At 42.9% G+C, this 27,845-nt stretch overlaps 1 protein-coding gene across 1 annotated transcript; it reads right to left on the minus strand.

Annotated features, from left to right (window-relative positions):
- Window positions 1–27,431, minus strand: LOC145358687 (E3 ubiquitin/ISG15 ligase TRIM25-like). The gene is made up of 6 exons (XM_080212910.1): window positions 23,215–27,431; window positions 18,475–18,570; window positions 15,210–15,443; window positions 13,918–13,940; window positions 11,554–11,714; window positions 1–3,160 (listed from the first exon to the last, which is right to left on the minus strand). The coding sequence occupies exons 1-6, from the start codon at window positions 23,773–23,775 to the stop codon at window positions 2,616–2,618; spliced, it is 1,620 nt and encodes a 539-aa protein (XP_080069036.1). The 5' UTR covers window positions 23,776–27,431; the 3' UTR covers window positions 1–2,615.
- Window positions 27,432–27,845: the final 414 nt, after the last annotated feature.

The following is a 27,845-nucleotide window of genomic DNA, read 5'->3' on the forward strand; positions in this document are numbered from 1 at the left end:
CACTCCGAAAGCTTGAGATTCCAAATAAACCTGTTGGACTTTAACCTGATGTTGTGAGAATACTGTGCCCACCCCAGTCCAACGCCAGCGTTTCCACATCATGCCTATTTCTTATATTTATACCCCAACCTGGTGTAACCATCACAGAGAGATTCCCCTCATCACATGACCTCCCACCTTCAACTGCCCACTTAAACAACTTTTTTAACTCCACCTTGAATGTTTTATAACTAATAAATAAAAGTATTGAAAGAAAATGGAAAGGTACATTTTTTAAGCTCTTTTGATCCTTCTCCCTGGTTGCTCGGAACAGTGTCAAGGGGATTAATGTCCAATTCCTATAATTATAGCACAGAGGCTAGAGTCTGAGGAACAGAAAGACCATAGCTGGCTGAGGTTATGAGCACGATATCATGGAGAGATTTAAACACAACAGTGAGAAGTGGGATTGGGGGAACTGGAGTCAATGAGTGAGGAAAAGGGTATAGAGCAGAATAGAGGCATCAGAGAAGAAATTCAACCTATGACCAGACTTGCATGAAATGCATGAAGACCACAACTGTTATCCTAGATATTAATCTAAATACACAATGAGGCTGTTATGACGAAAATCTCAATGTTGCAGGTAACTCGAGCATCAGTTTAAATATTAGGACTGTACAATATGCAAACTAATCATCAAACTCTCTCCACCCATATACATCATGTTCTTAAGCATTGTCGTCATTTTTCTTTAGAATATAAACAGCTCCGTACGCTATAGATGAAGTTAAGGAATGGTAATAGTCAAGTCAGAAGCTTTCCCTCTCAGTGCACCAGTATTGACCAGCTGATCTGATCCAGGACAACAATGGGCCATTAAATCCAAGTTTAAGTTTGTATCACAAGTAGGCTTACGTTAACACTGCAATGAAGTTATCGTGAAAATCCCCTGGTCGCCACGCTCCGGCGCCTGTTCGGGTACACTGAGGGAGAATTTTTTTTAGCATGGCCAATGCACCCAACCAGCACATTTTTTGGACGGAAACTGGGGCACCCAGAGGAAACTCATGCAGACACAGACAAACTCTGCATAAATAGTGACCCAAGTCAAGAATCAAACCAGGTCCCTGGTGCTGTGAGGCAACAGTGCTAACCACTGTGTCAACATAGAAGGAGAAACAGTTAGCCAGAATTCTTCAACTAACACACAAAATAAGAGCAGGAGTAGGCCATTCAGTCCCTCAAGCCTGCTCCGCCATTCAATAAATCATGGCTGATCTGTTTGTGTTCTGAATTCCACATTCCCATCTACCCTGTTAACTTATGATCCCCTTGCCTAACAAGAATCTATCTACCTCTACCTTAAAAAAGCTTCCACTGCCTTTAGACAACTAAATGTTATCCAGTGATCCATTGTCACATGTTGGTTGGTTTGATGAGTTAGAATAGACTGGTATGTGTTTCTGGCTTATGCAGTAGAGGGACTGAGTTCCAGTGTGTGTGAATGGCTGCCTTCAACAGATAATATAGAAACTTCAAAAGGACTCAAGAATGTAAACCAGAGCATTGCTGTAAGCACCGCTGGATGATTGTTGTTCTTAGTATCTCATCGATGACAGTCAAGTCTCCAAGATATAATTTTAGCAGGGCTTGAAGACCAGCAGTGACATCTGCAGCAGAATTTTTAAAACACTCCTTGGGACAGGAGGGACGCATAGAAAGCCCTTGAGTTCAGATGCAAATACCAAGATTACATTGCCTAGCGCTGAAAAATTGTGTGCGTGTATGGAACACCTTCCAAAATCCTTTACAACGAACAAAGCACTTTTTACATGTAATTGCTGTTGTAGGAAACAAATTTGCACACAGCAAACTCCTGAAAACAGCAATGTGACAACTATATCACCTGTATATGGAGTATTGTCAGCACTGATTGGTACTGGAGGAAATATGTCATTAAAAGAATAGACCTTTTGGTCAGATTTCCTTTCTGTATATATGAAGTATTATTAGTACTGATAAGGCATCGCTTTAGAATGCACAATACCAAGGATGTAGTGAAATCAGTCGCTGCCAGAGCTGGATAGAAGGACTTAGTGAGTGTTTGCTTCTGGAAATTGTATAACAGTGTTCATTGGCCAGGATACTGGAGACAATGCTCCTTCTCCTCTTCAAATCGTACCATGGACTCCAGCCAAGAGGACAAACAGGGGTTCAGTTTGACAGCACACACGAAAGACAGCACTTTCCCTCAGTACCAGACAGGAGTGGAAACCTAGACTTTGTGATCAATTCTCTGAAGTGGAACCTGAACCCCCCCCGCACAATCTGTTAACACAGAGGCTACCACTGAAACATGGCTGAAATTGATACCGTGCAGTGGTTCCTCTTGGATTCACAGCTGACTGGAGGACTACCAAACGGCATCAGAACAAAGATTATACAGAACCAGGAGGGCCATTGTCAGGCATCTGAGGAGCCAGCATCTGGGAAATATTGCTTAGCACCGATGACAATGATCCAAAGCGTCATTGCAACCTTTGGTACTGGAGGAAATGTGCCTTTTGAGGACCGATCATTTGATCGGATCACTTCCTTTCTGTATATGAAAGATTATTAGCACTGATAAGGCATCACTTCAGAATGCACAATGACAGGGCTGTAGCGAAATCAGCCACTCCCAGTGCTGGATAGAGAGGCTTAGTGAATGTTTGTTCCTGGAAGTTGTGTAACAGGGTCAATTTCTTGTCAGACACACTGTAAAATGAGATTATCCCAGCATCAAAGTCTACGTAGACTCCCACTCTCGTGGGCATGTGAACCATTAGTTTAGTAGCATTGTTATCATGCAAGGCTGCCAGGCTCCCTGGCTCTGAGTACAGACACCACGACTCCTTGTTCTGTCCCAGTGAACATTCTTTACCCTTGCCTTTCCGGCTCAGGCTGTCGTAACACATCCCAACATCCCACCGACGGCGATCTCCTCCAACCTCCACTTCCCAGTAGCAGCGGCCAAAGCTCAATCTTTCAGTGCATAGAATCTGCCACCAGTAGTTGAACCTCTTTGGGCTATCGGGATAAGGCTGCTGGCGCTTTGATCCTGATACAGACCGGTTACAGTCAGCCAGCACCAAGTGAGGGAATGCGGTCTGAGGATCCAGAGTTGGTGACTGTCCATCTGTGAATGAAAGGAAGAGTTGACGTAAATCTCAGCTCTTCACTCTTGTGAAGAAAGAACTGCCCAAATGCCTTCAGTGACATTACAAGTGCAGGTTAGAAATATTGAATATACAGCACAGGAATACTTATTCAATGCAAGTGCTTATGCTCCACTCAACTTACTTCATCTCATTTTACTGACATATCCTTCTATTCCTTTCTATCTCTTGTGTTTATCCAGTGACACCTTAAATACATTTATGCTACTCACTTCAATGACTCCAATGGTAACAAGTTCATTATTCTCACTACCCTGTAATAAATGCAGACGGGAGACAGCTTTTTTGTTAGCATTTAAATATAAAATATTGGATTCTAATCCGATACAGGAAGTGTGCATTGTGGTTGTTTCTGGCTTACTAATCCAAAGCCAGAACTAAAGCTGTGGGTGGCACGGTAGCACAGTGGTTAGCACTGCTGCTTTACAGCTCCAGGGACCTGGGTTCGATTCCTAGCTTGGGTCACAGTCTGTGTGGAGTTTGCACATTCTCTTTGGCCCATCGAGTCTGCACCGACCACAATCCCACCCAGGCCCTACCCCCATATCCACGCACTAATCCCTCTAACCTACACATCTCAGGACTCTAAGGGAAAATTTTAGCATGGCCAATCAACCTAACCCACACATCTTTGGACTGTGGGAGGAAACCAGAGCATCTGGAGGAAATGCACACAAACATGAAGAGAATGTGCAAACTCCACATACTGTTTCTGAAAGCTTGTGGGATTACTATCAAATAAACTGGTTGACTTTAACCTGGTGTTGTGAGACTTCTTACTGTCTTCATGGCTTGGTCAGAGGTTCTGCAATTGCACTGTAGGGTTTCTGTGATTTTTAAAAATGCTCCAGAGTTGTGAGTTCAGATTTCACCACAGTAGCTTGGGGATTTCAGTTAATTGACTAAACCTGGAACTTGTCTTCTTTCATATGGTTTTAGGAGCAGGAGTTATCACAAAGTTTTATTGTCAAGTTGCCTAAAAAGTCCAATGCTGTGTTGGTGTGTGACTTTATCTGCCCTTCTCTGATCAGAACCTTCCACACACCTGATGAAGGGACACCGTTTGCGGTAGCTTGTGAGATTACTATCAGATGAACTGGTTGGACTTTAAACTGGTGTCGTGAGACTTCTTACTGTGTTTACCCCAGTCCAATGCCGGCATCTCTACATCAAGCCATGAAGCACAGTGTCGGGGGGGGGGAGGGGGGCCAAGATATTATTACGTGCATCAGCAATGAATAAGAAGAAGGGCACCCATGGATTCTGGAGCAGGTAAGTTCAGGGTCTAAGGCAGGGAGGGTTTGGGCTGGTCAGGGAAATGGGGAGGAGAGGGGAAAAGGCACCCTCTACCTCCAAATATCGAAATCCCTTTCCTTCCCTCCCTTTGAAGAGCTTATTAAAATATCAGGTTGCCCACTTCCATTCGACAGTCCATCCAAACATTTTACGGAGTGGGCAGCAATATTATCAGGGTCAAATGATTTGGTAACAAACCTAATTGACTCGATTACTTATTTGAATACGGTGGGCAGACTGCCAATTTCAGTTGACTTTTCATTAGGACAGGCAGGAAGAAAAGGGTGGTGGGGTAGCTTTGTTGATACAAAATGGAATAAGTATGATAGCAAGAAATGATCTTGGATTGTTGGATGCAGAATCTGCATGGGTGGAGGTAAGAAATAGAAGATAGGAGCAGGAGGAGGCCAATTGGCCCTTTGAGCCTGCTGTGCCATTCATTAAGATCATGGCTGATCATTCAACTCAATAGCATAATCCTGCTTCCCCCCCCCCATAACTCTGGACCTCATTTGCCCCAAGTGCTATATCCAGCCACCTATTGAATGCATTCAATGTTTTGGCATCGACTACTTCTGGGACAAAAGTTAAAACTTTAAACTGGGGAAGGCCAATTTTGATGGTATCAGGCAGGAACTTTCAAAAGTTAATTGGGGGAAGTCTATGGGAAGGCAAAGGGACGTCTGGTAGTGGCACGTTTTCAAAAGCGTATTAACTAGGGGTCAGGGTAAACACTTTCCTCCTAGAGTGAAGGGCGAGGCTGGCAGAAATAGGGAACCCTGAATGACTCGGGATATTGAGGCCTTGGTCAAGAAGAAGAAAGAGGCACATGACATGCATAGGCCCCTAGGATCAAGGGAATCTATTGAAAAGTATAGGGGGTGTAGGAGTAGAGTTAAGACAGAAATCAGGAGGACAAAAAGGGGACACGAGATTGTTTTGGCAGATAAGGCAAAGGAGAATCCAAATGGCTTCTACAAATACATAAAGGGCAAAAGAGTAACAAGGGAAAGAGTAGGGCTTCTTAAGGATCATAAGAAGTCTCACAACACCAAGTTAAAGTCCAACAGCTTTACTTGGTAGCACAAGCTACTAGTTTTCGCAGCGCTGCTCCTTCATCAGGTGAGTGGGAGTTCTGTTCATAAACAGTGCATATAAAGACACAAACTCAATTTACAAAATTTCTACACACTACGTTTGTACACATTATTTTGTAAATTGAGTTTGTGTCTTTATATGCACTGTTTGTGAACAGAATTCCCACTCACCTGATGAAGGAGCAGCGCTCCGAAAGCTAATGGCTAATGCTACCAAATAAACCTGTTGGACTTTAACTTGGTGTTGCGAGACTTACTCTGGGATGTAGATTATCAGACCTTGAGGATTTATCTGCCTTCAATCCCATCAACTTTTCTAGTATCATTTCTCTACTAATCTCTCTCACTTCTTCCCTCCCACTAGATTTTGCATTCTAAAACATTTCTGGCATCTGATTAGTATCCTTTTTTGTGAAGACAGAATCAAAGTATGTATTCAGTTGCTTGGTCATTTCTATGTGCCCTATTACACATTCCCCTGTTTCTGTCTTTAGGGGACCTATATTTGTCTTCACCAACCTCTTTTTCTTCACATACCTGTAAAAACTTTTAATGTCAGTCTTTATGTTCCCTGCAAGCTTACTTTCATTCTGTATTTTCCCCTTCTTAATCAATTCCTTGGTCCTTTTTTGCTGAATTCTAAACTGGTCCCAATCCTCAGACCTATTATTTTTCTTGGCCAATCTATATGCTTCTTTCTTAGATCAAATACTCTCTAATTTCCTTTGTAAGCCATGGATTGGCCCTCTTACCCATTTTACTTTTGTGCCAGACAGGAATAAACAGTTGCTGCAGTTCCCCCATGTGTTCCTTGAATGTTTGCCATTGCCTATCCACTGGCATCCCTTTAAGTAACTCACCCCAATCTATCAAGGCCAACTCACGCCTTATATCATCACAGATTCCTTTATTAAGATTCAGCACCCTGGTCTCCGAATCAACTACTTCACTCTTCGTCTTGATAAAAATTCTATCATGTTATGGTCTCTCATCCTCAAGAGGTTTCACACAGCTAGATTGGCAATGATTCCCCTCTCATTACACAGTACCCAGTCTAAGATGGCCTGCTCTCCAGTTGGTTCTTCCACATATTGGTCAAGAAAACCATCCCGTATACACTCCAGGAATTCCTCCTCTACGGCATTGTGGCTCATTTGATTTGCCCAATCTATGTGCAGATTGAAGTCACCCATGATCACCGATATTCCCTTATCACATGCATCACTAATTTCATGTTTAGTGCCATTCCCAACATCACCACTGCAGTTTGCGGGTCTATAGATGACACCCATTAATGTTTTTTGCCCCTTGGTATTTCTCAACTGTACCTACTCCACGTTGTCAGAGCCAATATCCTTTCTCACTATTGTTTTAATTTTCTCTTTAACCAGCAGTGCCACTCCACCACCTTTTCCTTTATGCCTGTCCTTCCTAAATATTGAATACCCTGGGACATTCAATTCCCACCTCTGGACACCCTGCAGCCATGTCTCCATAATCCCAATTATATCGTACCCATTTATATCTATCTGTATGATTAGCTCATTCACTTTATTGCAAGTGCTCTGCACATTAAGGTACAGAGCCTTAACAAGGGGAAGAAGACACTGGTGGGAGTAGTCTTATAGGCCCCCTAACAATAGATATACTGTAGGGGAGGTATGAAATCAGGAGGTAATGAGGGGATGTAAAAAAGGCAATAAATTAATCATTGATGACTTTGACCTTCATGTGGATTGGGAAAGTCAAATCAAATCAAATCAGGTAGCCATGAGGAAGAATTCATAGAGTGTTTTTGAGACAACTTCCTGGAATAATATGTTGTGGATCCAACCAGGGATCAGGCTATTTTGGATTTGATAGTGAAGCAGGTTTAATAAACAATCTCAGAGTAAAATTGACCATACATAGTAAATTTAAGATTCAATTTGAGAGTGAGAAACTTGGGTCAGAAACAACTGATCTGAACTTAAATAAAGGTAATTTCAAAGAAATGAGAACAAAGGTGACTGGAGTGGACCAGAAAAGGAGTTTAGTGGATAAGTGGTTGATCAGCAATGACAGATGTTTAACAAAATACTTTAATACTCACAATAAAAAGTGAGGAAGAAGGATTCTAGGATGGGGATAACTCAATCATAGTTAACCAAGGAGTTTAAGTATTAAAATAAAAGAAAATAATATGGTGTCGCAGAGGTTAGCACTGCAGCCTCACAGCACCAAGGACTTGGGTTCAATTCCAGTTTCAGATCATTGTCTGTGTGGATTTGCACATTCTCCCTGTGTCTGCATGGGTTTCCTCTGGGTGCTCCAATTTCCTCCCACAACCCAAAGATGTGCAGGCCAGGTGAATTAGTCATGCTAAACTGCCCCTTAGTGTCAGGGGGATTTACGTGGTAAATACATGAAGAGTTATGGGAATAAGGCCTGGATGAGATTATTGTTGGTGCAGGCTCGATGGACTGAATGGCCTCCTTCTGCACTGCAGTGATACTATGAGTCCCTATAGTAGATAAGGAAAACCACCCCCTCCAGAACTCATGGGCTTGCATTTTTTTTTAATATTTCAGTTGTTTTGGGGTTATAAAATCTCTGATTAACTTTTGTTACGCTTCAGACTGACATATTTATATATAGGGAAAAGACATTGGGTACAATGTTCCCAAAAAAATTCCAAGTATTATGAAATTCTGAAAATGGGAGTGTTTCATACCTATTTTTTGGGTGAATTTGGCATTGCAATCTTCCCACTCTCTGTCAGTTTTTCTGACATCAGGGAGATTTGCAGCAGTATTATGCCAGTAAGCCGGCTTCAGAATGCTCGGGGCGCCATTGTACTAGGCTTCCCAGTTTCTCAGTGAATTGGGAAACTTCCTCCCGCCTCCCCGCACCCCCCTAAGTCATGGGACCCTCTCTCCCATCATTGACGGCATATTCTACCCCTCCCCCCCCCCATACCAACACAGTTCGCCAGCTTCAGGACATCAGGATGGGCACTGCCTGGACATGCCCCAAGTACCCAGGACCTTCAGTAGCCTCCGATCCTCCTGGCACAGCCATGGTGCTTGGCCTCTGCTGGTGGAAACCAGCAGTGATTCTGACTGGTGTCACGCTGGCAAATGGAAAGATTCCAGGAGACCGCAAGATGCCTTAAATATTCACTCCCTCCACAGCAGTGTATAGTGGTAGCAGTGTGCAACATCTACAAAATAGAGCAGCAACTTCCAAATTTACAATCTGTACCTCAGAAGAATAAAACACAAGGAAACACCACTGCCTTCAAATTCTCCAAGCCGCACCATCATGACTTGGAAATATATATCAGCATTCCTTCTTCATTGTTGGGTCAAATAATTCTGAAACTTCCTTCCTGATGGTACTTATCCAAACCACGTAGACTTCAACAGTTGAATAATGTAACTCATTAGCATCTCAAGGACAATTAGGAATGGACAATAAATGCTGGCCTTGCCAGTAATACCTGGATCCAGTAAATAAGGAACATTCCTCATACTGAAATATTCAGCCAGGGAATTCCTTCGAGAGGGATTTCTATCAAGAATTGTTTCTTATTCTAGCTTTTGTTTTTGTCCTTGTCCTCTTTTTCCAACATTTTCTGGTGTTACTCCAAACTTCCAAATTCTTGATTATTCCTTTGATTTCTGATTTAAATTGAAATCTTGATCAGCAAAATATTTTTTCAATCAGTTTCCCCGCACACAATCCTCTCCCTGTTGTCATTTCAATTCTGTTCTACTGTAAACACTGGGTTATACCCCAGCTGCTTAGTTCTGTTCACGCAAGGTTTTTTAGATCTCCCATGAGACTACATTGTTGCAAGCCACAAGATGAAGATCATATAACATAATGGAAAACTCATGCACTATTTAACACAGGAATTGACAATAAAGAACTAAACACCAGTCACACTGCAGTTAAAGTACTGCATGCAGCTCTGGTCACCATGTTACAGGAAGGATGTGATTGCACTGGAGAGGGTGCAGAGCAGATTTACAAGGATATTACCTGGACTGGAAATTTTAGCCATATAGAAAGCTCCCACTCATCTGCAATTCTGTCTACTGTAGAACAAATCTTTTGAGATAGTTCACATCAGAATTAGAATCAGAAGGGCTGTGAATCTGTGGAATTCCCTGCCCAGTGGAGCAGTTGAGACTATCTCATTGAATATTTTTAGGATAGAGATAGATAAATTTTTGAACAGTAAAGGAATTAAGGATTGTGGTGAGCGGGCGGGAAAGTGGAGCTGAGTCCACAAAAAGATCAGCCATGATCTTATTGAATGGCGGAACAGGCTTGAGGTGCCAAATGGCCTACTCCTGCTCCTAGTTTTATGTCCTTATGTTCTTAATGACAGAATAAAATACTTACATTAAACCCAGAGTGGAGAATGGTATTCAGTGGTGTTCCCAATGGGACTTAGGCCTTGGAATACAGAGTAAAATTTCAAAATTTGTTGATGATACCAAACTTGGAGATGGGCAAACAGTGAAGATTGATACAAACTGCCTGAAAAAGGATCTAGATAGGCTAGCAGAACGAGCAAACAAGTAGCAGACGGAACTTAATACAAAGTGTGAGGTGACACATTTTGGCACAAGAATTAAGAAGAGACAATGTAGACTTAATTGCACAGAGTGTGCAGAAGCAGACAGGCCTGATGGTGCATGTGCGCCGATCTTTGAAGGTGACAGAACATACTGAAATTGTTAGCATAGCATAGCATATGGGACCTTGTGCTTCTTAAACAGAGCTATTAGATACCAAAGCATGGAGGTTATGTTTTACAAAGTTCTAGTTAGGCTCCATACTATTGTGTCCAGTTCTGGTCACCACCCTTTAGGAGGGCTGTAAGGGTCATTGAGAGGGTGCCAAAGGTATCAATATTACCAGAATGGTTCCAGGGATGGGGGATTTTGGTTACAAGGTTAGGTTGCAAAAGTTGGAGTTGCTCTTCTTGGAGAAAGGGAAATTTGATAGAGATGTACAAGATTAAAAACTGTTCCTGTTTTCTTATAGTACAAGGCTATGTGCAGATTTAAGGTTTTGGAAAGAGATGCAGGGGAAATAAGGAAGAACATTTTTACACAGCAAGTGGTAATGGCCTAGAACTCAGCACCAATGAGGGTGGTGGAAGCAGGACCAATGATTTCAAAAGGAAATTGGACGGTAAACTTGCAGGGTTACAGGCATCAAGCATGCGAGTGGGATTGACAGGATTGCTGTTGAGAACTGACATTGACCAAATGGGCCAAATGGCCTCTTTCTGTGCCATAAATGACCTCTCAATCAAATCTTTGAACTCTGAAATATTTCTATCCCAATAGCATGAGTAGTAAGCAGTTTATCTTATTGGAATTCAATGAGGAACTTTGAAAACCCGGTGTGAACATTAAGTCCTTCTCTGATACATAGGGCTCTAATGCCATAGGGCGGTACGGTAGCACAGTGGTTGGGGCGGCACGGTAGCACAGTGGTTAACACTGCTGCTTCACAGCTCCAGGGTCCTGGCTTCGATCACTGTGTGGAGTTTGCACATTCTCCTCGTGTCTGTGTGGGTTTCCTCCAAGTGCTCCAGTTTCCTCCCACAGTCCAAGGGTGTGTGGGTTAGGTTGATTGGCCGTGCTAAAATTGTCCTTAGTGTCCTGGGATGTGTAGGTTAGAGGGATTAGTGGGTAAATATGTAGAGATAAGGGGGTAGGGCCTGGGTGGGATTGTGGTTGGTGCAGACTCGATGGGCGAATGGCCTCTTTCTGTACTGTAGAGTTTCTATGATTTCTAAACTGGAGCATGAACCCCCTTAATCTCAGCCTATTAAACCCTCCAACTGCCCCCTGACACACACTCACCCCACCCCTAACAGTGTTTTATTTATATCTGAAGAAGGTGGGAACGTTACTGGCATTGTGTGCTCTTTACCCAGATGTGCATCTGTTTCTATCGATACTTACACATACTGACCAGGAAGTTCCTGCTCAGGGTTGGCTGGGGTGCTGCCACATACTGCTGCTGGACCCACTCTGCCAGCCTTTCCACAACAGCTATACCCACGTCAGAGACGGGACCCTGTGCTTTGAATGGTTCAGATGCATCCTTCATCCTTCAAGAAAAAAGAACATGCATTTATATCGAGTCTGCCATGACTTCAAGATGCCCCAAAGCACTTTAAACTAATGAAATTCTTTTGAAGGGTGATTATGGTTATGATGTAGGAAATGTGGCTACCTGTATGGGCACAGCAAGCTCCCACAAACAGCCATTCAGTTACAACCAAATCCTCTCTCATGACATTGGATAAAAGGTCACCAACCTGAAGCATTAGCTCTGTATCTCCTTCCACAGATGCTGCCAGACCTGCTGAGATTATCCAGCAGAGTCTGTTTTTATTTCAGTAGATCCTCTGTGATTGCACTGGGTAATGTCATCTTGGGTTACTGTATATACTCAATTCACTCAAGTTAAAATTAAACCCACTTAAACCTTCTGACTGAGTGAGAGAGAGTTACCCATCAAGCCATGAGGTTACAGAGATAGTGAACGGTGTAGCGATAAAGAGATTTGAGAATTTTAAAATGGAGCCATTGCTTCAATGGGAGCTGGTACAGGTTGCTGAGCACAGGAGTGATTGATGAATGGGATTTGATGAATGTCTGGGCACCAGAAGCAGAGTTTAGAATCATGTTTTTTAAGTATCTGGAAAGAGTAATATGCAGGGATGTGAGGGAACTGCTCCTTAGGAGGGGCAGAATGGACACGATGAGCTGAATAACCTTTTTCTGTGCAATGACGATTCTGGATTTCTATTCAATGACCGCGGGACATCAGTGAGAAGGGCAATAAAATAGTCATCCAGACATAACAACAAGTTTCATGATGAACATAATAATCTTCATGGAGATATAGCTGGGATGAAGTCAGGCATTCTTAGTAGTGACACCTGGGTCCCAAGAACACTAGCTGAGTTTCTGGATTAATAGTCTAGTGATAATACCACTAGGCAATCACCTCCCCTGATGTATGATATCCTGGTTGAGAACAGTCTAGTTTGGCCCTTGGCAGTTTCCAGAGACAGGGATGGCGAAGGGATAGAGTTTGTGGCAGGGACTGAAGACAATAGCTTCAGTCTTCCCAATATTTAATTGGTTGACATTTCTGCTCACCCTGTACTAGATGTCAGCTAAACAGTCTGACAATTTAGAGACAATGGAACATTGATTATGGAGTTTACCTCCAGGAAAAGGTTAAGGAAGGTCAGGAGGGCAGTGAACTCAGTGGAGAGAGGTGATGATGAACTGAGATGATGTTCTCATCACCAAGAATGAGAAGTCACTCAGGGGCAGTTAGTGGGAGGAAGTTGGTATGTTACCTGGGCAGGGAACAGAGAACCAGGATTTTAACTGAGGGATAAAAGAGGTGTATAACAAGGTGAGATGCTCAAAGGAGGAGTAAGCTCGGGGAATGAAGAGAGACCAAGGTGTGATTTGGTTATAAAAACAACACGGCCATCACTATGGTCTGGGTGAGGCACTTACTGAAGGGTTTAGATAGTGGAGGAGATTTCAGTTGGAATCAGCCAGGTTTCCATCAAGGTTGTGCTGTTGATGCAATTATCCACAATAAACTCACGGATTACAAGGATGTTGTGTGTGAGTGAATGGACATTTGGGAGGGAGGTCTGAAGAGAGACAGTGACAGCTGGACCACTGGCAGAGTCCACAGGATAGGCAGTGGAAAGGATAAGTTGCAAAGGAAGGAGTGAGGCAGGATCAGCCCCCAGCCAGGCTGCTGGAGGGTGAGGGTCTGTAAGAGGGAAGCTGTGTGCTTATCGAAGGGGCAGTCAAGCCTGGAACAGCAGCAGGAGAGTAAGCATGTCAAAGAGTGTGGAAGTGGAGAAGGAATTTGAGAGGCAGAGTGCCAGAGAGGGGAGAAACGAAAGGAGGGAAGGGTCAAGGGTTGAGGGAGGATAAAGAGGGAGGAAAATAATGAGCTGGAGATGGAATGGTGGGCTCAGATCTGAAGCCAAAGTGCACACATGAATGGACACAACTTACTTGGCCGTAATACTATTAGATTACCCTTGTATAAGGACAGGATTAGGGTCAGTATTGAACCTTTCCCATTGTAGTGAAAACACTAAGCCACAAATACAGATTCACAAACAGCAAATGTCGGAAGATATTTAATAACAAACATTAGAAACTAATTAAACAGAATCACACACTTTTATGACATTTTTGATTCATTAAAATATTACTGAGGGCAGGGATTTTTACAGAGAATTATGTAAAATATTTGTCTCTTACCTGTCTGCCATTGAATTTAGCTCCTGTAATAAAATAACAAATTGGAAACATTGTAAATAACTGCATTAGTGCCATCTTTATCATATCAAAACTCCTGTCCATTGATTCAAATATTGCATGTTCCAAACTTTTCACTGTATCTTTTATTATTGTTTATTTTATGTCAAAAAACAGAAATTTGTGCTTCTGATAAACATGCAGTCTCAACATAGATCATTTCCTTGACCTCACGAGAGATTCTTCCCATCTCCTGTATCTGTGCATGTTTGATAACGCTCACCTTCCACGTACCATTTATCCCCCGTCTTCAGGTTACAGCCTGTATTTAGCCATTCAGCCCCTTTACTCCAGAGGTTGTACCAGCTGCTCTTTGCTGAAATGCCTAAAGAATCTTGGAATCGTTCAGCAATGAAGGAGGCCTTTTGGCCCATCTTAGATTTATGGATCTATCCAAATGGTAGCGTTCCCTTTCCCTGCTCTTGTAGGCCTGGTAAGAAGTCTCACAACACCAGGTTAAAGTCCAACCTTGGACCTTAACCTGGTGTTGTGAGACTTCTTACTGTGTTTACCCCAGTCCAACGCCGGCATCTCCACATCATGACTTGTAGGCCTGCACATTTTGTCCAATTTGTATTTCCAATTTTGTTTTAATTACTAATAAAACTGATTCCGTAATCCTATCAGGTGCTGCATTCCAGATCACAACTCACAAAAAATCACTTGTCACTGGTTCTTTTGCCAATTAGCTTAAATGTTCTATTTACCAGATGTCCTGGCAATGGAAATTCTCCTTATTTATTCCATCAAAATCCCTCATGAATTTGAACACCTCCAATATATTTCTCCTTAACCCTCTCTGCTCTAAGAAGAACAAGCATAAAAAAATCAAAATTTAAAACACAAACCTGGAAATGTGAATTTTGATAGAATATAGGAATTTAAAGGGTTGGAGATGGATCTGGTTCCCCTACTTAACTCCTCACGCTATTCCTCAGTCCCTCCTTGCCAGAAATACATCTTTGTTTCTCAGACCCGTTTATTCCCACATAACTGCTCACTTCCTGAGCTTGTGGCACATAGGAATCAAACCTTTTATCACAGGGAATCATTTTCCAAAATAAACTTTGTCCATTCTGTTCATCTTGAGTAGTTCAGTTAGATAGCTATCCAAGTTGCTCAACCTTAAATCCTGATATTCCAGAACTGTACACATACCATCTGAAGCCAGTCTAGGTGACCAAGACTGCACACACACTCTGTTACTGGCAACATTGAGAGAGGTGCAGCATTACCTGTATGAAGACAAAATCTTCATTATGCTTGAGAAGGTCATTGAGATCAGTAAAAGATTTTTCAAAATCCTTCACTTTCTTTTCCAGCTTGCAGATCTGGACATCGATCTCTGCAGTCAGGCGATTCTGTTCACTCTCCAGGTAGCGCAGGATTCTCCTCTCTTCCTTGTCAATATGCTTCCTCAGTGTTTCATATTTGGCTTTGATTTTCATCTGTACAATTTTTTTCACGCTCTTAAAATGCAGAAGGGGTTTTATCAGCAACAAGCACTGATCACATCACCTCATTGTTGCAAGATTGAGACACAGTGAGAAAAGCCATGTAATCCTGCCTGTGGGACAACAAATCCTGTTTACTCATGACAGATTCCTCCCAAGGTTCTGGTACTGAGTACACAGACAGTTTACACCAGTTTATTCCCTTTCATCTAGTTAACCTAACATTTATCATTGGGAAAATATTAGAATCCATTATTAAGAAAGTATCATAGAATCCCTGCAGTGCAGAAGGAGGCCATTCAGCCCACTGAGCCTGCACCAACAACAATCCCATCCACGTCCTGTCTCTGTAACCCCACGTATTTACTCTGCTAATCCCCCTGACACTAAGGGGCAATTTATCATGGTCAGTCCACCTAACCTGCACATCTTTGGACCATGGGCAGAAACCAGAGCACCTGGAGAAGACCCATGTACGTACAGGGAGAATGTGCAAACTCCACACAAACAGTCACCTTCATCCAAAATTGAACCAAGGTCCCTGGCACTGTGACGGCTAACCACTGTAACAGGGTGCCTTGTAGTAAAAGGACATTTAGAAAATCATAATACAATCAGACAACATGGATTTGTGAAAGAGAAATCATGCTTGACAAATTTATTAGAGCTCCTTAATGATGTAATGGAGCAGGGTGAATAAAGGGGAACCAGTAGATGTGATGCATTTGGATTTCCAAGGGGCATTTGGTAAGGGGCCACATTAAAAGTTCCTGCAAAAGATAAGAAATCAAGATATTGGAGGTGATATATCAGCATGGATAGAGGATTGGTTAACATAGAGCAGAGAGTTGGGATATATGGATTTTTTAAAAATTAATTTATGGAATGTAGGTGTCGCTGGCTAGGCTCAGTGTTTATTGCCCACCTTACTTGTCATTGAGAAGGTGATGGTGGGCTGCCCTCTTGAACCGCTGTGGTCCCTACTTTTATTTATTTACTATTAGTCACAAGTAGGCTTACATTACACTGCAATGAAGTTACTGTGAAAATCCCCATGTCACCTCACCCTGGTGCCTGTTCGGGTACACTGAGGGAGAAATTAGCATGGCCAATGCATCTAACTAGCATGTCTTTCGGACTGTGGGAGGAAACCCATGCATGAGAACGTGCAGATTGCACAGACAGTGACCCAAACTGGTAATCAAACTGAAGTTCCTCGAGCTGTGAAGCAGCAGTACTAACCATTGTGCGACTGGACACTGAGGTGTAGGTACACCCACAGTACTGTTAGGGAGGGAATTCCAGGATTTTGACCCAGTGACAACGAAGGAATAGCAATATATTTCCAAGTCAGGATGGAGAATGACTTGGAGGGAAAATTCTTGCTGGTGGTGTTCCCAGGTATCTGCTGCCCTTGTCCTTCTAGACTGTAGGGGTTGAGGGTTTGGAAAGTGTTGCTTAAGGAAGCTTGGTGAGTTCCTCCAGTGCACCTTGTAGATGTCACACACGGCTGCTAGTGTTCATCAGTGATGGAGAGATTGAATGGTTATGGAAGGGGTAGCAGTCAAGCGGGCTGGTTTGTCCTGGGCGGTGGCAAGCTCCTTGAGTGTTGTTGGAGCTGCACCCACCCAGGCAAGTGGGGAGTATTCCATCACACTCCTGACTTGTGCCTTGTAGGTAATGGACAAGCTTTGGAAAGTCAGAGTTACTCACTCCAGAATTTCCAGTCTACGACCTGTTCTTGTAGCTACATTTATATGGCGAGCCCCCAGTTCAGTTTCTGGTCAATGGTAACCCCCAAGATATTGATAGTGGGGAATTCAGCAATGGTCTTGCCATTGAATGTCAAGAGGTTAAATCCTCTCTTGTTCGACCTGGCTATTGCCCGGCACATGTGTGGTACACACTTGCAACTTGTCAACCCAAGCCATTAGAGGGAGGGTCATTGAATATATTCAAGGTTGTGTCTTTTATCATCAAGGGGGTCAAAGGCTATTTGGGGCAGGCAGGAGAGTGGAGCTAGGAGGTCTTGTGATGCAGTGAGTTGGCATCACTACCTCTGAGGCAAAAGCTCCGGGTTCAAGTCTTAGTCCTGGACTTGATGGCCAAGGAAAGTACATCCATAAGTACACAAGTGGAAACATCCTCCCAGCATCCATCCTATCAAATCCCCACAGGATCTGATCTGGTTCACTAAGATCACCTCTCATTCTTCTAAACTCCAATGGCTACAGGGTCAACCTGCTTAACCTTCCTTTATTCCAGGAATGAATCGAATGAACTTTCTCTGAACTGCTTCTAAAGCAATTATAACTTTTTTGAATAAGGAGACTAAAACTGTGTAAAATATTCCAGATGTGATCTCACTCTGTAAACCACTCCTACATTCCCCTCGAATAAATGCCAACATCCCATGGGTTTCCTCCGGGTACTCTGGTTTCCTCCCACAGTCCAAAGATGTGTGGGTTCGGTTGATTGGCCATGCTAAGAAATTGCCCCTTAGTGTCCAGGGATGTGTAGGTTAGAGGGATTATTGGGTATATATAATATGTAGGGATATGGGGGTAGGGCCTGGGTGGGATTGTGTTTGGTGCAGACTTGATGGACCGAAGGGCCTTTGTAGGGTTTCTATGATTCTATGTTCTATTCCCTTTGCTTTCCTTGCAGCACCCGCTAATAACTTTTTGTGATTCATGTATCAGAACACCCGGATCTGTACACTCTGTTCCTATTTAGATAATATTCTGCCTTGCTATTCTTCCTGCCAAAGTAGACAAGTTCACATTTTGCCACATTATTCTCCACCAGCCAAATGTCTTGCTCACTCAGTTAACCTGTCTATCCCTTTTCTTATCTCCTCATGACAACTTAATGTCTTACCTGTTTTAGTGTCATCAGTAAATCTAGTTCCCATGCATTAGGCTGCTTTCATTGGTGTAACTTCCTGATCCCTGTGCCACTCGTCACAGCTCTCCAACCTGGAAAAGGCCCGCTGGCTGCTTCCTGTTGCTAATATGTTACCCATTGTTTGACAGGCTCCTCTTACCTGTGCATTCTTTTTCTCTTTGTGAAGATCGCTTAGAGCTAATTGAACAGCTTCAACATTATTTCGGATTTTCAGCAGCTGATGTTGTAAGTGATTCTAAAGAGGGAACATTGGAGACATTGAAAACATTATGAACGACAAATTTATGCGTAAAGGATGCTGTCGCCATTTTCAGATTGAACTGAAATACTCAGCAGGTCATAAGAACATAAGAAGTAGGAGCAGGAGCAGGTCATCTAGCCCTTCGAGCCTGCCCCGCCATTCAATAAGATCATGGCTGATCTGAAGTGAATCAGTTCCACTTTCCCGCTTTCTCCCCATAACCCTTAATTCCCCTGTCTATCAGAAATCTCAGGTCTGGCAGCCTCTGTGGAGAGAGAGTTAATGTTTCAGTCTGTTGGGTCCAGGATGTCTGTAAATAACCCAAAATATCCTCCAGACTACATGGTAGAATACAAAACTAGCTTCACGTTGTGGCATGCCAATTATAACATCTTCAAATCTCTTCACACAATGAGTCACTTCTAGATATTCTGTCTCACTGCTGCAATGAGATGGATCAGTTTGGTTTGATAGTATTGACTGAGGGAGAAATATTGCCCATGGCACGAGTACACTTTGCTCTTTGAATGATTTGCTGATCACATCATTATTTTGTTAAGTTCAGCGGTGAGTGTTATTATTATGGGCTGTAAATGAGATGTTTTTATTCTTGCACTTTGTTTTGGTAACAAAACGGGGAAATGTTCCAAAACCGTAGGAAGAATCAATACTACCTCACGACACAGTCTGGTAATTTAAAGTACTTTAAGAAAACAGGCGAGGGGATCTTGGACCACCTGAATTGCACAGAAGTGAAGGGCCACGTACCCCTCAGTACCTGTGGACTTGTCAGCCTGGCTCTTAGAGTGACCAGATTCCCTTCCATAAAAACAACTGCTGGTAAGGAATGGGATCGGACGCCAGACATGGTGTCAATACACAGGTGAATTCAGCTTGCTTCTGTTTACAGCACTGTCATCACTGCGTTTGAAAGTTCTGGGTGGAGCTCCGAACCAGCTGAGGCAATTTCACAATGTCACTGATGCTGTCCTTAGTCTCCTCGAGTCAGACATTCAAGACCCCACAGCACCATTCAAAGAGCAAAGTGTACTCATGCCATGGGCAATATCTCTCCTGATGTGGGTATGCCGGCGTTGGACTGGCGTAAACACAGTAAAAAGTCTGACAACACCAGGTTTTAGTCCAACCTATTTATTTGATAATATACTCGCAAGCTTTCGGGTTAGCCCCTTCGTCAGGTGAATGGAGAGTTCTGGCCTCAGACAGAGCATATAAAGCACAGACAGTTTAGAGATTACTGATTAGAATGCGAATCCTTACACCTAACCTGCTGTTCAAGACCTGAAGTGGCTGATAATGTGAGTGGAAGGAGCACTGATCACAGTTTAAAGAGATGTGTATTGTCTCCAGACAGTACAGTAAGTGAGGTTTTGCAAACCCAGGCAAGTTACGGGGGTTACAGATAGTGCGACATGAACCCAAGATCCCTGTTGAGACCGTCCTCATGTGTGCGGAACTTGGCCCACCTCACTTACTGTACTGTCTGGAGACAATACACATCTCTTTAAACTGTGATCAGTGCTCCTTCCACTCACATTATCAGCCACTTCAGGTCTTGAATAGCAGGTTAGGTGTAAGGATTCGCATTCTAATCAGTAATCTCTAAACTGTCTGTGCTTTATATGCTCTGTCTGAGGCCAGAACTCTCCATTCACCTGACGAAGGGGCTAACCCGAAAGCTTGCGAGTATATTATCAAATAAATAGGTTGGACTAAAACCTGGTGTTGTCAGACTTTTTACAATATTTCTCCCTCAGTCAATACTGTCAAACCAAACTGATCCATCTCACTGCAGCACTGGGACAGAATGGCACTTCTAAAAGTGACTCATTGTGTGAAGGGATTTGAAGATGTTATAATTGCCATACCACAATGTGAAGCTAGTTTTATATTCTGCCATGCAGTCTGGAGGATATTTTGGGCTATGTACAGACATCCTAGACTGAAATATTAACTCTCTCTCCACAGAGGCTGCAAGACCTGCTGAGTTTTTCAATTATTTTTGTTTTAGATTCTCAGCAATACTTTGCTGTCACCTTACGGTGATCAGTTCACTTCATAGATGAAATCTTATTTCCAAGAAACATTTCCCACTAATATTGACACTGGTTGTAATAATAAGGAAAGATCAACAGTGAAGCAAATTTCCACAGCCAGGAAGGGATGTTACAGCTTGTGGGAGGGGTAACAGGAAGTGGTTGTGAAACAGCCTCAGATTTTCTGTTCTGGATTTCAATCTTTACAGGTTTGAAAGGCTTGCGGACACTGGCACCTTGTGAACACTTCGCAATTCAGTATTGAGACACTGCGTAAAACTAGCCAGAGAAATCTGGTGAAATACTTTGACCTGAAAATGAACCAGGATAAAATCGCCAATGTTAGCTGGCAAACCAGGATTCAGATCTCAGTCAGAGAGAATGTATTTTCTTCAACTCCCAGCTGGGTGAACATAAGAACATAAGAAATAGGAGCAGGAGTAGGCCATCTAGCCCTTCGAGCCTGCCCCGCCATTCAATAAGATCATGGCTGATCTGAAGTGGCTCAGTTCCGCTTTCCCGCTTTCTCCCCAGAACCCTTAATTCCCTTGCCTACCAAAAACCTATCTACCCATGTCTTAAATAAATTTAGCGAGGTAGCCTCCACCACTTCAACGGGCAGAGAATTCCAGAGATTCACCACCCTTTGAGTGAAGAAGTTCCTCCTCAACTCCGTTCTAAACTGCCCCCCCCCCCCTTATCTTGAGGCTGTGCCCTCTAGTCCTGCTGTCCTTTCTGACCGTATAAGCAGCTCAGTTAATATTATTGACAGAAAGTGGGTTATAATTTTTCAGATGTGCATCATTCCATCTCCCTCCCCAGCCTGTCCAAACCTCTCCTGATCCAATCACATAGCCTGCTCCTTACTTCTGATCCAGAAATCTCATTTAAAACTCTTCCACTTAATGATCTTTCTGTCTCTGTACCATCCAGCTGCTGTCTGTAGCTAACCCTACTGTAAGGTCTGGCAAGGTGTCCCATTCTCATCAATCTGGTGCCTTTGTCACATACCCCATTCTATCTCACCTGCAGCCCGCTCAATGCCATCCTCTTTCTGCTTTCCCCAACTCTGCCCTCTATTAGACATCTCTGTAGTTTCTCAGCTCTGATCAAATAGTCGAGATAATGTCATTTTCCTTTCCGGATGTCACTTTTCAGAGTGCTTTTTGTTGCTGCAATTTCAAGCACTTCTACACTAGTGTCACATTTTATGGTTTTTATGCAGACACATTTCGAAGGCGCCTGTTTCCTTCCTCAGATCTTTACTGAGTGTTCAGGTTTCTGAGCCTGACATGAAAATGTATAACATCCTCCAACGTTACTCCATTCCTCTGATCCCTTCTCCAATCCATCTTTGCCTCACTGAACGCTGTATCTGCTCTCACCTGGATTTCACATCCCGAAAGTACTTCCCTTTGCCTCACTCTCCATCTCCCTTCCTCAAAACCCTCACCTCATCCGTCTCAAACTCTGTTGAGTTATTTCATCATCAATACTCCTCCCCACAATTAAAGAGCCTCGGGGTCATTTTCTGCCGGTTAATAAAAGATTTTTTTAAACCAAAAAATGTTGGAGATCAGACCTGAAACATTGACTCTGTTTCTGGTGCTGCCTCATCTGAATATTTCCAATGTCCATCTTAATTCGCCTTTTGCATCAATGTTTGTACCGATATTTATTATTCAAACAAAGGCTGTTCTAAACAGTGATTTAAGTTTGAAAGTTTATTTATTAGTTTCACAAATAGGCTTACATTAAATAAAAGCAAATTACTGTGGATGCTGGGACATTGACAAAGCGCCATCTGGACTCGAAATATCAGCTCTTTTCTCTCCTTACAGAGGCTGCCAGACCTGCTGAGATTTTACAGCATTTTCTCTTTAAGTTTAAATGAAACCTCCAATGAAGTTACTGTGAAAATCCCCTAGTCACCACACTCTGGCGCCTATTCGGGTACACTGAGGGAGAATTTAGCATGGCCCATTAACCTAACCAGCACATCTTTGGACTGTGGGAGGAGCCAGAGCACCTGGAGGAAACCCACGCAGACACCGGGAGAACATGCAGCCTCCATACAGACTCAAGCTGGGAATCAAACCCTGGTCTCTGGCACTGTGAGACACCAGTGCTAACCACTGTGCCACCGTGCTGCCCCAGATTAAGTGAATAGAACATTCTTCAAGCTAACACCAGCTTAGTTACAGCAGAGAGTCGATGTGAGCTGCCCTGTACTGAGCGACTGCCAAAGATTCTGTCTGCAACATTTCAATACCCCTGCTGTAATTTCCTCCAAATTCATTGTTATCACCTCCAAGTTGGCTGTAAGCAATCAATGGAAGTAGAATACAAATCAAACATTTAAAAAAAACAAAAAGTAACCTGAGTTACCATTAAATAACCAATATCTTCTTTAATTCAATAATAAATCATTGCATTAGACTGATTATAGTCTTGGCATAATGTCAAGTTTCACAACTCACACTGATTTAATTAGACTTTAGAGGGATACAGAGCAGGAAATTAGAAGGATGGATGAAGATGCCATCTTTCTCCCAGCTCCCGGTCACATCCACACACTCACCCTCAGCTCCTTCTCCCCTTCAGTGATGCTGCCACAGCGATGGTCCTTGTGTTTGCCGATGAGGGTACACAGAGTGCACACACACACTTGGTCATCCTTGCAGTAAATCTTCAGCAGCTCCTGGTGCTCTGTGCATTTCCAGACGGACAGGTCTGCAGTGGGTTCAACAAGGAGATGGTTTTTAAACACCGTGCTCTCGGTGTGATGTCTCAGGTGTTCAGGGCACATGGAAGCTTCACATTTCAGACAGGTCTTCACGGCTGGTCGCAGTTTCTCGGTGCAGTAGTTACACAGGACAGCGTCTTGAGAAAGGCCCAATGCCAGGTATTTCTGAACTATATTTGCCAGTTTGAAGTTCTTCTCCAGTTCAGGTCTGTCGCTGTACTCTGCTCGACATTCCGGACAAGAATAAGGGACAACCACATCGCCCCAGGTCTCCTCAATGCAGGAGCGGCAGAAACTGTGTTTACAGTCCAGAATGACCGGGTCTGTGTAAATCTCCAGACAAATGGCACAAGTTAATTCCTCACCTAAAGCCTCCTGGGCTAAACCGGTAGCCATGGTCAAGTCAAAGTGTTCAGCGCTCTTGTGTGAATCCGATTTGTGTAGAAGACAACAAAAACAGATCAGCAAAACACCTAGTCTTTGATCCCTTGTGTAAGGGTGTGTGTGAGTGCACCTGTTAACAACACTTCGTGACTAATCTGATGGATATTGAACTCAGGGTATTATTAAAACCTGGGATCAGAGTACAAAAGGTTCACTAATTTACCAGATTTCTGAAGCTCTGTAAAATTCATTCATTTTATTGTCAAAGCATTTTCGGGCTGTCAGAGGTGAACGAACCAACTGCAGAAACACTGAACCGATCTGACAGCAGATCTTTATTCAGAAATAGCTCTTGATCAGAAATAGAAAATATCATAGATAGAGCGAGGGAAAGGGGGTGTACATGAGGAATAGAATGAGGAATAGATTGCGCAGGAAACAGAAATAGTTACTTTACAGAAAGGATGATAATCTGAGATAAAGAGACGCAAATGGGAAACAGCAACTTACATTTATGTAGCACCTCTGATGAATAAATGGCTCCAAGGCGTTTCGCCGACGCAGACATCCCAAAAGAACCTTAATCCTTTTCAAGTGATCGAATCAAGTGACAAGGTGAAAAATCCCTGAGTTGTAATGTGATACCACGGCGGTCTAAGGCGCTGGATCAGGCTCTGCGGAGGTGTGGGTTCAAATCTCCCTGTTGCCAGAATGGATTTGAGTTTTAGCAATTGGCTCTGTAACTCACTGGTCAGAACACTGGTCTTGTAAATCAGGCACTGTGAGTTCAATTCGAGGGGGAGGGTTCAATTCTGGTCTTGGGTTGCTGTCCGTGTGGAGTTTGCACGTTCTCCCCATGTCTGCGTGGGTTTCCTCCCCTAGTCCCAAAATGTGCGGGTTAGGTTGATTGGCCATGCTAAATTGACTGTAGTGTCAGGGGGATTAGCTGGGTAAATGTGTGGGGTGGGGTTATGGGAAAAGGGCCTGGGTGGGATTGTGTTTGGTACAGACTCGATGGGCCGAATGGCCACCCGTAGGGATTCTATAACAGTGTGACACAAACAACATGAGATATTATGTCAAAGACCAAAAGTTTGATCAAATTGTCAGATTTTAAGGATTGTCTTAAAAGAGGAAAGTGAGGTTGAGAGATGTAGGAGATGCCCAGATTATATGTAAATAATTAAGGCAGGTTTAGATGAAAGTGCAGAGGGAAGCACAAACATTTGGCAAAGTCGAACAGTGTTCCAAAAGTGAAAGACAAAAACTAGAAAAGAACAGGGATCTAGACCAATCTGCTGACAGTGTCCTCAGCTAAAGTAAACACTCAGTCATTTAAAATGTGTTCTAATCTGTAAGAACATTTTAAAGAACTCATTCATGGGATGTGGGCAGTGCTGGCTGGGCCATCATTTATTGCCCGTCCTTAATTGAGGAGGTGTTGGTGAACTGACTTCTTGAACCACTGCAGTCCATGTGGTGTAAATACATGCACAGTGCTGTTAGTTCCCGGATTTTGACCCCAAAAAAATGAAGGAACAGCGATATATTTCCAACTGGAGCTAGAACTGATTAAAACGCAAGCACCCAAAGAACAAAACAAATTACAAACAGACAAACATTGAGGCTCAACATCGCAGTAAAGGAGAATAAGAGGGTGCAAGCTAATATAGGGTCAGGAGTGAGTCATTTGGCCCTTTCAGCCTGCTCTATCATTCAATAAGATCATGGCTGATCTGGTTGTGGTTTTCATTTTCCTTTTTGCACCCCCCCCTCCCCCTGCCATTAACTTTGACTTGCTTGACTAACAAAAATCTAGTTGCTCTTTTATATTTATCTGCTCCAATTCTCAAACTGCACCTTTTTTCAGTGTAATCTCTCAATTTAATCTGTTAGCGACAACTCACCCTTAGAAATTCAATCATTCTCCAGTCGACAGCTCACTTCCGACTACCCACCATTTCACACTCTACACATCAACTCCCAGTCATATCCATCAGCCTTGCCATCATCCTAAATTTCAATCATGTCCTCACTTCCCACCATGTCCCCACATTAAAACTATTCACCACACTTTTCAACCTGGGATAAATTTATAGAATAGGAATATCCAGTCTAGGCCCATCTCTTACAATCTCATTAGTTCCACTTGCTCTGCTTGTTCCCCATTTCCCTACTATGTTTTCTCCTTCAAGGATTTACCCAATTCCTTTTTGAAAATAATCATTGAATCTGAAACCATAAGCCTATCAGACAGTGCATTCCAAAAGCTAACCAAGCATTGCAAAATTCTTCTTGCTCATTTCACCGCTGGTTCTTTTGCCAGTCACCTTACATCTGTGCCTTTTGCTCATCAACCCCTCTCGCAGTGAAATCAGTTTCTCTGTTTTTACATAATTTTAAACACCTCTATCAAATCTCCTCAGTCTTCTTGGCTTATAAGAACGTTCCCAGCTTCTCCAATTTTTCCATATAATTACACTCACACATCCTACTATTCTAGTAAATCCCTCCTGCACCCTCTTCAAAGCCTCAAGTCCAAAGATCTTTCCCATTTCCCATAACAACAAACACATTAACTTGCAATTTCTGTCCATTACCTGTTCTACCTGTTCCAACAGATGCCTTGGTCCATCCTTAGAAATCGTTTCTCACCATTTCCACCTCTACACTCTCAAATCTGAGGCTACAGACTTGAGCCACTAATTTCTTTTAAAATGTTTTCACGAGAAGTCAGTGTCACTGGCAAAGCTGATCCCTAATTGAGCTGAAGGTGCTTGTGAGCTGCCTTCTTGAACTATTGCAATTCCCTATGGTGTAGGCACACCTACAGTATTATTAGGTAGAATGTTCTATGATCTTGACCCAGTGACAAAGAAGGAACAGCAACATATTTCACCGTTTTGACTAAAACGGTGTTTGTCTTGGAGGGAAGTCTGCATGTGGCGGTATCCACTTGCTGCCTTTGTTCATCTGTCAATGACTTGGAAGATGCTTTCCCTAGAAGATGCCTTGGTTAGTTGCTCTAGTGCATCCAATACACTGCTGCTACTGTTCACTGGAAATGCAAGTGGATGTTTACAGTGGTGGGTGCCAACCAAGTGGAGTGCCTTGTTCTGGATAGTGTTAAGATTCTTGATTGATGTTGGAATTATGCTTCTTCAGGCAAGAGAGGAGTATTCCATCATATTCCAAACTTGAGTTTTAATAGTAGACAGGCTTTGAGGAATCAGGATGTGAGTTACACATCACAAAATGAGTCATGTCCCACAGAATATATACCCTCTGATCTGCTCTTGTAGTCATAGAATTGATATAAGTTTCTGGTCAATAGTGAGCTACCAGGAGGTTGATGGTGGGGGATTCAGCAATGGCGATGTCATTGAAAGTGAAGGGAAGGTAGTCATCGACAGGTCTTTACGTATTACCTGCTAATTATCAGCCAAGGCTTGAATGTTGTCATGTTGTATCCTGGCATGAACTGCTTAAGTTTCTGAACAATTAACACTGCACAATCAGCTAACATCTTCTCGCCTTATTATTAAGGAACAGTCATTGATGAAGCAGCTGAAAATGGTTATGCTTTGGACACTGCCTAGAGGACCACCTGCAGGGATGTCCTAGGTCCAATACAACCAGCCTGCAATAACAACCACCATCTTCCTTTGTGTTAAGTATGTTGTTTTCATAATTTATTATGTAAAAACATTCAAGCTATTAACCTTTGTAGAAGAGGCTGGTGCTGGCTACCTACCATGTTAATGGGGTTGCCATGGTTTTGTGTCAAGATTGACTGTAGCAGTTTGTTTTATACCTTCTCGACTTTGCTGATTTTGTTTCTGGTGTGAACAATTTTTAATTACTTTGCAAGTCTGTACAAGAGATTGAGTTTTATTTTTTGGGCTCTTCTTCCTTGGACAGAGCCTTAATGATCTCTTCCTTCTTGACCTGCAGACGTTCTTCACACTGCTTACAAGCTTCAGCCTGGTTAGCCAGTAACTTCTTGCAAGCCTTGTCTGCCTTCAGTTTGTGAATATGTTCCATCAAGATGTGCTTATTCTTGAAGACATTACCCTTCACCT

This window comes from Carcharhinus amblyrhynchos, chromosome 26, assembly GCF_965287045.1.
Source record: "Carcharhinus amblyrhynchos chromosome 26, sCarAmb.v2.hapA, whole genome shotgun sequence".
Classification (NCBI taxonomy): domain Eukaryota; kingdom Metazoa; phylum Chordata; class Chondrichthyes; order Carcharhiniformes; family Carcharhinidae; genus Carcharhinus; species Carcharhinus amblyrhynchos.